At 49.0% G+C, this 13081-nt stretch overlaps 1 protein-coding gene across 1 annotated transcript; it reads left to right on the forward strand.

The window, feature by feature from the left end:
- The first annotated feature begins 1238 nt into the window (after window positions 1-1238).
- On the forward strand, window positions 1239-6953 carry LOC125720369 (ras-related protein Rab-33B-like). Its single transcript, XM_048995700.1, has 2 exons — window positions 1239-1715; window positions 4495-6953. Exons 1-2 carry the CDS (start codon window positions 1512-1514, stop codon window positions 4942-4944), a joined length of 654 nt encoding a protein of 217 aa, XP_048851657.1. The 5' UTR covers window positions 1239-1511; the 3' UTR covers window positions 4945-6953.
- The last annotated feature ends 6128 nt before the right edge of the window (window positions 6954-13081 follow it).

A 13081-nucleotide genomic window follows, 5' to 3' on the forward strand; every position in this document is an offset into this window, starting at 1 on the left:
TAGTAACAGAGTGTGAGAGCCACACAATAGGTTTTTAGAGAAAACACATGGACCCACTTCAGCATCTGGACAGCAGCCCTCTCCGCCTGAATATTTCGCTGTGTCTTCTGAAGGGGGGAGGGTCTCAATCGCAGAACCCCAGTGGTCATTGTCCGTCCTCCATGCCTGATGTGTGTGTCGTGCTGCTCCTGAAAACCTTTCATTCTTTCAGACCCTGATGGTTTGATTGTGTTCTGAGGCGCGAGGGGGAAAAAAGGAATCCTTCAAAAATGGCTTAACATCGATTTTTCTGAAGAGCTCACTGATTCCGTTAACCATACAACGGAAACCTTTTTGTAAGTCGCGTGTGCTTGAAGGTGATACAGAGCTCCATGTTAAAGCTGCTCATCCATAAAGATGCAGTGTGCAGTGGGTAAAGGAACAACACGTGAGAATTTCATTGTTTTAGGTTTCATCCCTGTTCCTGGATCACTGGTTGATAGAGATTCCAATGGACATCTAGCATTCAGATATGAAAATGTGTGTGGCTGTATTCTGTAGATTGCATTAGTTTCTAGCATTGTTCACGGGTATGTAGAAGATGCACGAGTACACAATTAGATGGACTACTTATGCGATTTAGGATAATTAATTTCCTGAGTTTCCTACAGAACACTAAGAGATTTGAGTTGTACCTGATAGCCTTTAGTGTTAAAAATTATGTTTTTATAACAAATTTATTGTAAATGTAAATGAACATTGAAATTACTGTATTCAAACATGTCCTGCTCTTGTCAACTACAGTCTCCTCAAAAGGAAGGTTAAAAGACGTAGCTGTCTATTGTCCAACGGCATGATGGCTGGGTTGTGATGAGCCTTGATTTGATCCCATGAAGCAGGAGACAATTTAGGCATGACTCAGGGCGTTGCTTAGGCTACACCTCCACAGGGGTGCTAGTTATCCATAAAGCACCCCAGGGCTAGATTGGCCTTTTTCCGGTGGGTCAATATATTTGTGGGATAGCAAAAATTATCATGGGGGGATACCCTAATCCCACCCATCCCTGGTGTGCTCTGGGGAATTCATCATGGGAACCTCCCTCCACCCGTGGCATTTTTTTTAATCTCTCTGCAAGTAATGTAAATAACTGAGTCGTGCTTGACGCGTTTGCGCGCTCTGCAGCTCCCCGGACTTCGTACCCGCGATGCTGCTTGGAGTTCTCGCGAGAGTTGGCGCGGCTCCCTCGGTGCGCGTGCGCGGCAGCTTCGTCCCAACATGACCGGGGACTCCGCAGCAGAGCGCGGCGAGTAGGCGGCTGCTTGCACAGGACGTTCCCCAGCGCCATGATTCGGCACATTTAGTACCACTTACGCAGCGGAGATAATAAGCAACTTCTGACATATTTATACGGTTTGGGTGACAGAGCGTTCGAGGCTTTTCCTAAAAGCCGCCTTTACGGGACGGTATAATAACCGTCTGCTAGCCTACCATAGCCTAACCCAGCTCCGCCCGTCGCCCCGCCGTGCCTGAGATGGAGACCTCCGTAGAGCTGACCGGCTCCCTGCCTCCGCCCCGCTCTCGCATCTTCAAAATCATCGTGATCGGCGACTCCGGGGTGGGCAAGACCTGCCTCACCTACCGCTTCTGTGCGGGCAGGTTCCCCGACAAAACAGAGGCCACCATCGGGGTGGACTTCCGCGAGAAAGTGATCGAGATAGACGGCGAGAAGATCAAGGTACGGAGTCGGGGTAGGAGCTCTGCGACACGAACGCGATGCTCTTTTATCGTACAACTAATGCATAAAGTTACAAACCGTGAATGGTGGGTAACGCCGCTCGTTCGCACCGGGGGTTATATTCTGACAGTGATGTAAAAACTCCACGAGAAATAGCTTGCCAGACTAACGTAACATCGCCAATTAATAATAAAATCTAGTTTAAAATAATTCCTAATAACGGATAGCAATCAAAATGTATGGGGGAAAAAGTCACACCTCATCTCAATAGCGCTAAAAATCGACTGACTGTATTATAATGCTTTAGTCATTTACGTTTCCCTGCTGGGACGGCTGTGATGTAACTGTTTCGACTGCAGTCGCTTTGATTTGTAAGGGATCATCCGCTTGTTGAGCCACGTGTGTGTCCGCCTGTGTCAGTCAGCAGGCGTTTGCGTGCAGCGTTGCGTCCTGAATAAAATCACTGGGGAGAGGATCCTCCCAAACATGCCGCAGTCATGGACTGATTGACTTCCACGCGAAGGTCCACATTCTTCTTTATTTATTTATTTTTAGGCTGTTATGCATCCTTGGGCAGCCGTGTACAGTCTGTTTGACTGCCTCCCCTCCCTCGGGCCGGTGCATCCCTCCCGATACAGCCCACGCTACCTGCTCTGCTTTCCCCATCCCTGATCACTAACGTTTGCTCACAAGCACCAGAGACCGATCCACCCCTCCCGCATCTCTAGTAAACCCGGTGTCCCACCCCGTCCATCCGATGGCATATTCCGTAACCTAAGGTCCCGTAGGGTGACATCACTCATCGTACTTATATCCTTGATGATTCTTCATCTACATTTTACAAACGGCGTTAAAAACCTGTCCCGATTTATACTATAGTGATTCGCATAGATTTAAGATTTAAAATGCTGTTTAATAAAAACTATTTGGAAGTCAATGAGTCCGTGACTGCGACATGGTTGCGAGGGTTGTGCCCCCTGAAGAATCTTGAATGCACCCTTAGTGATTTTGTTCTGGATCCAGAACAGAAAGCTGGTTCTCCTTAAACGTGGGCTTGGTCTGAGATGTAACACCGCTGGATTACATGCGGTTTTCCATCAGTGCTGTCGATCAAACCTTGCCTAGCCCCCCTGGGCACGGCAGCCTTCTGTGAATCTCTGCTTGCACCCGGAACGCCGCGGACTGCTCGCTGCTGGTGGCCCTCTTATTCCGGGACGCCTTCCGAAATGCTAATGCCTATCAGGTGTCTGATTAATGCCGCGGCTTCCGCTTCGATTCCCCCGGCGCTGCTCGACAAACACACCAGGGAGGCTGTGAACGCAGAAACTAGGTCCCTTTTTCTCCTTACTTCGCTAATCGTTTCCTGTGCTGGCAACTGCCGAGCGACTGCAAACGCATATCGCTCCGGGCTGTTTCGTGCCAGAGACCCCAAACTGGTGGAGTTCTACTTTTTATAATCTCTAGCTGTTCAGGAGCAGGGGAAATCGAACCGCACGTGTGGGCCGGATGAGCGTGCCTACGTGAAAGGCTGCTGGTTCAAAACCTTCAGGACGGATACGGTCAGATGTCCATGGCTAAAGCATGACCCTTTTAGCAGTTTTTTTAAGTAAATCATGTGCTTAAGCAGGTGATGATAACAATGAATAATGAATGCAGATTAACATTAAGTGATGTAACAAACGTTTTTTTGACCGTGAGCAGCTTACAGAAAAATGCAAATCTCGGCGCTGCAGATGGAATAAACCAGTGGTTTGGGGGCGCGCACCTTTCCTGCAGCCTGAACACCGCGTGCGTGGTTATCAGCGCTCCGGTAATCTTGCTCGCGCATGTGCAGTGGCAGGCATCCTGGCGAAAGCAACCCCCAACCCCACAACCGGTTTGAATGCCAGGTGTTGAACGTGTCATCTCGGCACCCGTAAGCGGCCTACTGCTTAACGGGAGAAACTTCCAGATTGTGGTGGGAGGGAAATAAGACCGTTGTTTTGCTCTATTATAAATGCCTGAGCTATGGGCTATGCTGACCTCTTAGAGATGATCTCATCCTTCGTGTTCTTGGCTCTTCCGGTGGTTGTAGGGCAGCTTGTACGAACATTCTTTTATTGTTAACGTGCCATATGAGATAAATGGTAGAAGATAAATGCTATATAGGATTCGGCAGTATCTTGTATTTACGGATTCCCTCCCCCCCCCCCCCCCCCAGCAACAGACCACCCATATTGCTGTAAGTTATATCACTTATACTTTGATTAAATTACAAACGGATAATAAGAAATGCACTGCTTATCCACTGGATCGACGTGGGGGGGGTGTCCTTGTTTTTGCTGCCAGTAGGGGGCGCCGTAGCACGATGCAGTAGTCACCAAGTCAAAAACCAATGCCCCGACAGCAGGCCTTGTTGGGTTTTTGGTATGCTAATTCCCTCCCTGAGTTTGCAGTAACACCTCGTCTGACCTGTGTAGGATAATATAGCCCATGGATGCTTGGGGTGGTTAGTGAGTCTGGCTTGTAGCTGTCAGGGTTTGTAGGTTTTTGTTTGGTGCTTGTAGAGTCCTGTCTGCCTTCTGAACCTCTCGTTTGTGGGCTAGTGTTTTATGGTTATTTATGAAGTTTATACCTTTTTGTTTCTTTACTCTGTTTTTTATACCCATAAATATAGTCCTAGTCGCTCACATGGCATTAAGAATCAGCATGACTAACTGAATGCCCTGGGGCAGTGAGGTCACCGCCCACGGCTCTGTGAGATATGGGTGGGGCTAATTTGGGGCGTTTGTCTGTGCAGGTGCAGTTATGGGACACGGCAGGCCAGGAGCGTTTCCGCAAGAGCATGGTGCAGCACTACTACCGCAACGTGCATGCCATCGTCTTCGTCTACGACATCACAAACGCCGCCAGTTTCCAGAGCCTTCCGGCATGGATCGAGGAGTGCCGGCAGCACTCGCTGGGCCAGGACGTGCCCCGCATCCTGGTGGGCAACAAGTGCGACCTGCGCGGGGCGGCCAAGGTGCCCACCGACGTGGCCCAGAAGTTCGCCGACTCTCACAGCATGCCGCTCTTCGAGACGTCCGCCAAGAGCCCGGGTGATAACGACCACGTGGAGGCCATTTTCATGACGGTGGCGCACAAGCTAAAGAGCCAGAAGCCGCTGGTGCTGAGTCAGATTCCCGGTGGGAGGGACGTCGCCCCTCTGAAGCAGACAGAGGAGAGGGGGGCTTTCACCTGCGCCTGCTGAGGAGCACCCCCTGCTGGCTGGGAGGGGAAGAACACAAATAACCTCTTTTTCTCCCTCCATCACAATAGTTCACTACTTCTTTGTTGTCTCGTTCCTCCGTTAGTGTCTCCATTCAGTCGCTGGTCGGTGTTTGGGGGAAGGCTGCGGCTCTGGGTAGGCAGGCTACAGATAAGCATCCCTTTTCCGTATCTGTCCACCTAGTTAGGCATTAACCTTCGAAGCAGTAACCTCCGCTGGAGGACAGCGTCATGGCACCAACACGTCACTAGGGGGCGCTGCTAGCTCAGTCGTCGATCCGGCCTCCTCAGGGTACGGCGCTCCCTCTTCGGGGCTGAATGAACTCGGCATCCCCTTCCCCCTCCGCTGCTGCTGTGTCCAATAAGCTTAAGAAGGACCTCGAACTCCACCCCCCCCCCACCTGATCTTGCCATCTGGGGTCATGTGACTGTCCCGAGAGTTAGAGAGCGTGGCAGCTGGTTTGTCAGGTGTTTTGTGTTTAGGAATCGTGGCGCTTTCTCGAGGGTGGTCTCGCCCAGACACGGTAAGCGTGCAGAGTGTTCTCAGAAACCTGGCATGCTGTGCGGTGGGCGGGGGGCAGTGGGCGGGATCTCATTTCACATGAGCAGACAGGCAACTTGAACCTGTATCAGACGCGCGTTTGCAGCGGGACAGGGAATTAAAATGGGTGGGTAGCTGACGAAGGTATCTTCCATTTCGGCGAGGCATACAATCCCCGGAACACGAAGGCCAGAAATGGGGAGTGGTGGCTCGACAGTGAACGAGCACCGAGGTCAGAACGCCGGCGACGTTGCAGCATGCCAGTGATGCCGCCGTCTGTCAGCTGTCGCTCGCGGGTGGATGGGGCAGTAAAATCCGCAAGGTGAACCTGATATATTCGATACCTGAAATAAACCTGCATATTTTTTTTTCCCATGCAGCCATAATCTATACAGTCTCCCTGTAAATGCAACTGAGTGTAAAAGCACAAGCACAGGGGGGGTTACAGCTATTGGAAATGGGGGGGGGGGGGGTTCGCTGTTATTGTTTTAATCTTTGTGGTGCGGTTGTGCACATCCCAGGAAAGTTAGCGTCAGCAGATTCTGGTGACGGTGGATGTCGTGGCTCCTTTCGGTGTGATTTCCGTTAGCCTTCATATTGGGCTCATCCATTGGCATATTGTTTCGATGATAGGAATATAGTCTATGAATCATAATTCTTTGCATTGTGTTTAATGTTTACTGAATGGAGGCATTGTCTTAATGGAGGTAGCCAAAGGAAGTTGTTTGCTTGGGGCTTTGGCAGAATTTTAACTATTTTTGTGATTATTATTTATTGGTGCCATTTTGCAGAAGTGCCTTGCTAGTCCTGTTTTGTCGCGGCCTTCTGTGGCCCTCTGGCTTCGACCAGCCGTCCAGCTGGATGTGCTCGTCCTCTCTAGTGCCCTGTTCTCTCTCCCTCCCTCCCAACATTGGGTCTTTTTGTTTGAATTGTACCAGGCGGGGAGACGGCAGTGCAGTTTCCCAGAAGCCCTCTGTAGAGAGAGGTGGAGAGAGAGAGCGGTCACACTGCCAGCGGTCACACGTGCAGTGTCCTAACGCCGTCTGTTACGGAGTATCGCGGCCGAAATGCACAACCGGCCCTAGGAATCTATACATCTTGCCTCTGTTTCCCCCTGTTGATCAGCAGAGGTACTACACTCTGTCCCCCTCGCCATCAGTACCTCTGTGTTCGCCAGCGACGTCCGAGAGCCAGAGGAACGAACTTCTAACGATTGAACACATCCTGATCTGGGACGTATGTCATGATAGCTTGTACAAGTGACTGTTTTACAAAACCTCCCTCAACGAAAATTCATAAGACAATCATTACACGTCATTTATCAAGCAGAAGGAAGCTAAATAGGTAATCAATGAAAGTAGGAAAAGGAAGAGCAGTACTGTTTTTAAAATGCTGTTGATGACTGGAGATGTATGACCATATGCGTACTGTGCATTAAAGCACCTGGAATATTTTGGAGTACTTGTCATTCTTTAAGGTTCCACCATCTCCGGCTGCAGAGAGCTTCAGGCTCATGGGGTGACTTACCAGCATGGTGGTTGTTATGTAAGACAGCTGGACCTGAGTTTTATATGTGTATCTGTCATGCTTATTCCAGCTAATGTTCTCACACGGCTCTCTGTCTTTCCGTGCTTCCTTTGGCTCCTTCCCATGCTGTTCGCTGCATGTCTTACTGGAGGTTTTCAGGAGTCTCTGGATTCTGTCGCTGCTGTCTGGGAACCAGCTGTTCCACGCTGGCAAATTTCTTACTCTCACCTGACCTACACGCCTGAGATACCTCACGCGCAGACGCGAACACTCCGCAGGTGTGATTAGTACCCATGAGGGAGCACCCTGCTTATCAGGCAGGGCTGACCAACCTTGGGTTGCAGTGTCACCGATGCGTCACATTTTGCATCCTTACGTTTGTCCGTAGGTGAACTTTAGAATGTTCGAGGACAGGAAGCAAACTTGAAAGTTTCTCTTTCTGACCTTTATTCAAACTCTGGGTTATAGTCTTATTATTTGTAAATAAATCCCAACCCACTCAAAAACACATTGTAATTGTCATCCACCTCATGTCTGTCACACCAGTGAAATATTGTACGGATTTATTAAAACGTCCACCTTTCCATATTAGCATCCAGGAGCAATTGTTCTGTGTGATTATCGCGATGTTCACAAGGAATCGGTGACATCAGGAGTGTGAGAAAGCACTCTCCGGCTAAAGCGTGGTTAGGAATCAGTTTTTACGCGTCAAAGGATAACGCTGGTGTTCCCGCCTGGTGCTGAGGTACGTGAAACCGAGGCTGAGTAAAGAGGCTGGTGAATGAAACACAAACACAAGGCACCTTGCAAAATCTGCAGGGAATCACAGAAGCAAAATCAGGCGGTTTGAATATCGACTGCCGGAGGAACCACAACAATTTTTCAGCCTACTGTACAGGGCATGATATCACGTGCATAAAAGATTATTGGAAGCGCGCGCTTTTCATCAGGTACATATTACCATAAACGAGAATCCTTTTCTTTGATCGGGTCTTCCATGGCGCTGTGGAAATGTGCTGCAGTTTCACAGAATTTCCACTAGAGGGCAGACCTGATCCATAAACCGAAGACAATGACACATGACAGCAGGATGTCTGGAGGAGAATACTGTGTTGAGTCTGACAGGTTTTACGTGCACAAAAGCACCTCTGACGGAAACGTGGGGCGGCGTTGGACAGGAGGTTCTCATTCTATATATCATGGGAATGACAGCAATGGGTATGACTGCATGCACAGATTTTCTACGGCACCATTAAGGTTCTCCTGGAAGGACAGTGAACATGAGGGTTAGGACGACCCAGAGTGATGAAGGTAGTTCCAGTTGGGGTTAAGAAGCACCTCTGTGGACGACTGGCTGTGTATCTTTGTCACCATAACTACGCCTAGAATATAACCACAGCTGAGACTTACATTAAATGCAGTGGCCTCGACGAAACAAATCTGCTGCATGTACAGGAGGATGGATGTTATTAGAGCGACGCTATTAGGAAGTCCACTGATATCCGATATCCACAATATGCGGAGCTGTTAGTGGGGCGCAGGGGGGAATTGAAACTGGCAGCCACAGGAAGAGGCATCTGAAGGACATTTGAAGGAGTCGATAGTGTAGGTGGTACGGTACACCATTAAACGGTGTGAGGTTGGTCCTCCCGTTCAATAAGCCAATAGATATCCCCAGATGCCCACAGTAAATGAAGAGCGCACTGTTCATAAGGCAGCATAAGCGATCAGGAAGGGGGCTGCTGTGGGTGGGTGTTCCCCTTCTCCTGATCATGTGCCCAGTTGTAACTTAAATTATGACATTTACAGTCCAAACGGCAAGATCGTCATCCATACAGATGCACATTTATGAGTAAGTAAAATTAGAAATGTTTAAAGTAGCACACAACATGCAGCAAACCTCGGATGTTTAGTTTCAAAGTGTCTGCAAACGCCATATGGAAGTACTTGAGTTTGCAGTAATGGTCAATATACAGACTAGGGTTATTATTACATTATTAGGAGTTTGGGTCGAGAGAGTAATAGTTCAAAACTTTTAATTAAAACTCGTTTTAGTTCATGCTTAGTTGTCAAGGCTGAATCGCCTTGCTGAGCCATAACCTGTTATTTGAAAAGACTGTAACATGTTGAAGTACCACAGTGGGTTTGTGAAAACAGGAGGACTTCTGCTGAGGCAGAGGGCGTGAACTCTGCCTCGTGTGGCCACTCCCACTGCTCACCAGAGCCCCACCCACAAGTGGTATAGGCCCATTTCTCCAAGGCGTCTACATCCATGCTACGGGAGTGTCTGGCAACAACCATCATGGTCAAGAAAATTGGGGGAGCTCCCCCGACAGGTTCCCCAAGGTGGAGTCGGCATGGCACCTGCACTTCCCCCCCCCGGGCCCATGTAACGACGGCAGTTGGCTAGGGGGCGTGTGGCCTATCGCAGCAGGTAGGGCTCTCTAGATCGGGTAGGGAAACCAGGATGGGCAACCTGAATGTGAGGGGAGAAAAAAAAAAGCACTATCCCTTTAAGACCACGATTCCTTTAAAACCGCAATACAACTGTAAACATCTAGCATGACATGAAAAGCAGGCCTGTTTTTAACACAGCTGGGGAAAGTGACTCAGACTTTAACAGCGCCTGTTATTGCATGTGAAATACAAAAGTAATAGGAAAAACACTCACATTTTTATTTCGTGGCCTGTTATTTATGTATTAGTCCATTAGGCATTTGAAAGAATTACCTGGTGGGAAAAAATAACAAAATACGTTTGATACTAAGCACCTAATTAGGGTTAGAGCCACTCTTTGCCTTCAGGACAGCTTCAGTCCTTCTGAGACTGCTGTCATACAAGACTTGAGTTGTGTGTAATTGGTTACTGGGCCATTCTTTAAGAAGAAAAGGCTCCAGGAGCTCGAAATCTACTTCACATTCTCCTTTAGAGAAGTTCCATAAAGCCTAAATGATGTTTAGATCTAGAGGCCGTGGAAGGTGTTTGATTTCATCCTGCTGTTCATGAGCTCACTCTTGCTTTGTAGGGTATCTGGGGGCATTTTCATCTTGGGAAATGGGGACACAGTGCAGGAGCAGTGTTTGTGCCTGGGGGGGACCTGGTGCTGTAAAATGACATCATGTTCCTCATCTGACCATGCAGAGCTATCAGCAGACAGAATGACTCTCGTGGGCTAGCCGGTCACAGCACTACACGTCCTGCGCGCTGTGATTTTAAATCAGAGCAGTACAGGTTTCACCAAAGATACGCAGCACTTTATAAATATAGGGGGTAGGCCATTGCCCCCTCCCCGCCAAATATGCTCGGAGCATCTGCATTCTGCTGTTTAGTTTAAACTATACTGCTGGGGCCTTTTCTGCAATTTAAGCATTCGGACAGTGTGAAAATATATTGACGACACGGTCAATTCCATTATTTCGGAATAGTTTTGCTGTGGTCAGCAATAGGTGTGGACTGCCCCGTTCTCCCCTTTGCTGAGGGCGCAGGACTGTGTGTGAGTCTATATATTTATATTACATATATAGAGATATTCAGCTAAAATAAGATTCACTTTGTCTTCATAAAGGGATAGTTCTAAAACAGGTGACTGTCACTCGTCCAAATGTAGGAAACGTCTAAAGAGCTTATGAAAAAGTATTATTTTGCGTAGCTGTTCCAGAGGGCTGGGGGGCCACATGCCAAAAATATGACCAGGAAAGACAGAGTCACAGTTTTACTCGTTAGGATTGAGGTGACTCCGCTGGCAGGGGTGCAGGACGGCGCGCGAAAGCCAGAACGGGGCGCGCCCGCCATTAACCTCTCAGTGACGGCGATGCACCGAGGTGGCGACTGATCTGCATATTAATGAGCGGTGACGAGCGAAGGCGGGACTTCGAGACGCTAATTGGGGAGATGGGCCCTGGGCCAACCCAGGGTCCCATCCTGGCTGGCCCAGGCATCCTCCCTGCAGGTGACAGGGTATTAATCACCATGATTAAAATGTGCGGGGGCTGCCCCCCTCAAAGCACTCACACTTTACCAGCATTCAGAGTGTTTGATTACGGCCGTCTGCGGGACGGCTGATTCGCACCCGGGGAAGATAATGTCCTCCATTCACCGGGACCCCCAGGGAGAGCCCCCCCTCCCCGGATACATTCATAAGCAGCCCCCCACCCCCATCCTGACGTCGGGAAGTAACGACGCCTCCCATTCATCATGGTCAGGAGTATGCATGTGCGTGCATGGTTGCCGGGGACGACGGCAGTGCCGGGCGACAGCGTGAGGAATAAAGAGGCCGTCCGTAGCATACGTGCTCTTAATTACGGAAAGGTGGGGGGGGGGGCGCCTGGCAGCCACTGGTAAATCTACCCTTCTCTGGTCCCCCCCTCTCTCATAAATCCAACGTGGCCCCCTCATCCCACCCCCAAGAACACAATGACACAGCTGGCTAGTAAAACCGCACGCAATCTCACTGCCGTTGATAAATTGCTTTGGGGATGACCATCAAAATGGCAGCCTGTTTCCAGGAATGGAAAGAAGAGTAACTCTGAACTTGCTGGAATCCCGGCGCGTGGTCAGCTGCCGTCCGGTTTAGATAACCTCTGTTTCGTTAACCTAGCTAGTTACTGGTTGGTTAAAAAAAAGGCTCCCTGCCCTCTTTTACCAAAATGCTTCTCTTCACCACACTGAACCAGCCTGCAATTTGACCTTTTTCCTGGTAGTAATCATACCTTCTTTGGTTAATAGCAAATCTGTACTAAATTAGATTGGATTAGATTCAACTTAGTTCATCGTCATTGCATCTAGTAGAGGTATTCACAACACAAAATGCATACTGGCTTCTAAAATAGTGTAAAACTGTATAAAAATAGGGCAGAAGTGGCAGAAACAGCTGTACGATATACGTATGTGTGATAAATACTGAGATTACAGAGCAGAAAGTTTAAGATTCTGGGTGACAGTTGGTGCAAGTCGCGGTTGTCAGCCGTGATGTCTTGCAGAAGTGCTAGTCCTTTGTGAAATCCTTCTAGAAGCTTCTGGCTGGTTATTATTAGATTCATAACCGAATTATCATCCACAGAGTTGCGGGGTGATTAGCTGCATGTGATTCGCTGCAAAATGGCCGGCGCCCACACGCTGCGTCTGGGTGGGGCGTCCATGACAGGATGCGCAGAATGGTTTGGAGGCTAACCACTGCACCAGACTGTTCCGGGTGCGAATCCCATGCTCAGACCGAGCAGTGGTATCTGCCCACCTGCGCCTAACCCTGTTCATCTAGCGAAATCAGTCCCAAGAGAAACATTAGGAAGCCTTGCAAGACAGAGAATGAGGAACATAAGCCAAATTCCCCCCTAACTTAAAACTGTCGGCATTTGCCATATCAAACCAGTGAACCGCCCTCTTCCCCAAAGCACAACAGAGGGTGGTTTCAGTAACCCCGAATTACTTTCAAAAATTCAATTACATCTTCACAGGACAGGCAGCAACATATTTCAGGATGATTTTTTTGTTTTTGTGTTTAGTATACTGAGCTTGCCTCTACTCTCTCTACTCTCATGCTGAAGGCCACACCTCCCCCCCCTTAAACAGCCTGTAGACCCCCACAGGCGACTCTGCTTCCAATTAGCATCTCTGCTGAGACCGCTGAGTGTCTGGGTATGGATCAGGTCCTCTCTGTGCTTTGTAAGGGTAGGCCAATGCTAATCGCTAATGCTAATCCGCTGTAGCGTCCTCTTCCCTGGTGAGTGGAGCACATTCTGGATCATTCCATCCTCGGAAGGGAGAGGTGTGAGGAGCGTTACGGGGTTGTTTTATACTTGAGTCTCACAACGCATATGCGTACGCATCATGGCCGCCAAGCCTTCGTAGCGTTAACTCCTCGCGTCATAGGTGCACCTGCGCGAAGAGTTAATGCGACGCATGCAGGAGATGCAGTAGCGCCAAAAATTGGGGCAGCAGATTGGAAACCATTTGTCACGGGCTGTATGTTTATGTGCGGTATTTAGTTTTAAAGCAACATCTGATTTTTTTAAGAATGAATGGCTGGAAGAACTGTATATTTTCAAAGGCATTA

The sequence above is a fragment of the Brienomyrus brachyistius genome, chromosome 25, assembly GCF_023856365.1.
Source record: "Brienomyrus brachyistius isolate T26 chromosome 25, BBRACH_0.4, whole genome shotgun sequence".
NCBI classification, from domain to species: Eukaryota; Metazoa; Chordata; class Actinopteri; order Osteoglossiformes; family Mormyridae; genus Brienomyrus; species Brienomyrus brachyistius.

Bases quoted from the DNA above. Each gene is read 5' to 3' on its own strand.
- LOC125720369 (XM_048995700.1), top strand. From the start codon at position 1,512: ATGGAGACCTCCGTAGAGCTGACCGGCTCCCTGCCTCCGCCCCGCTCT. The intron at 1,716-4,494 runs GTACGGAGTCGG...TTGTCTGTGCAG, and splicing joins TAGACGGCGAGAAGATCAAG to GTGCAGTTATGGGACACGGC.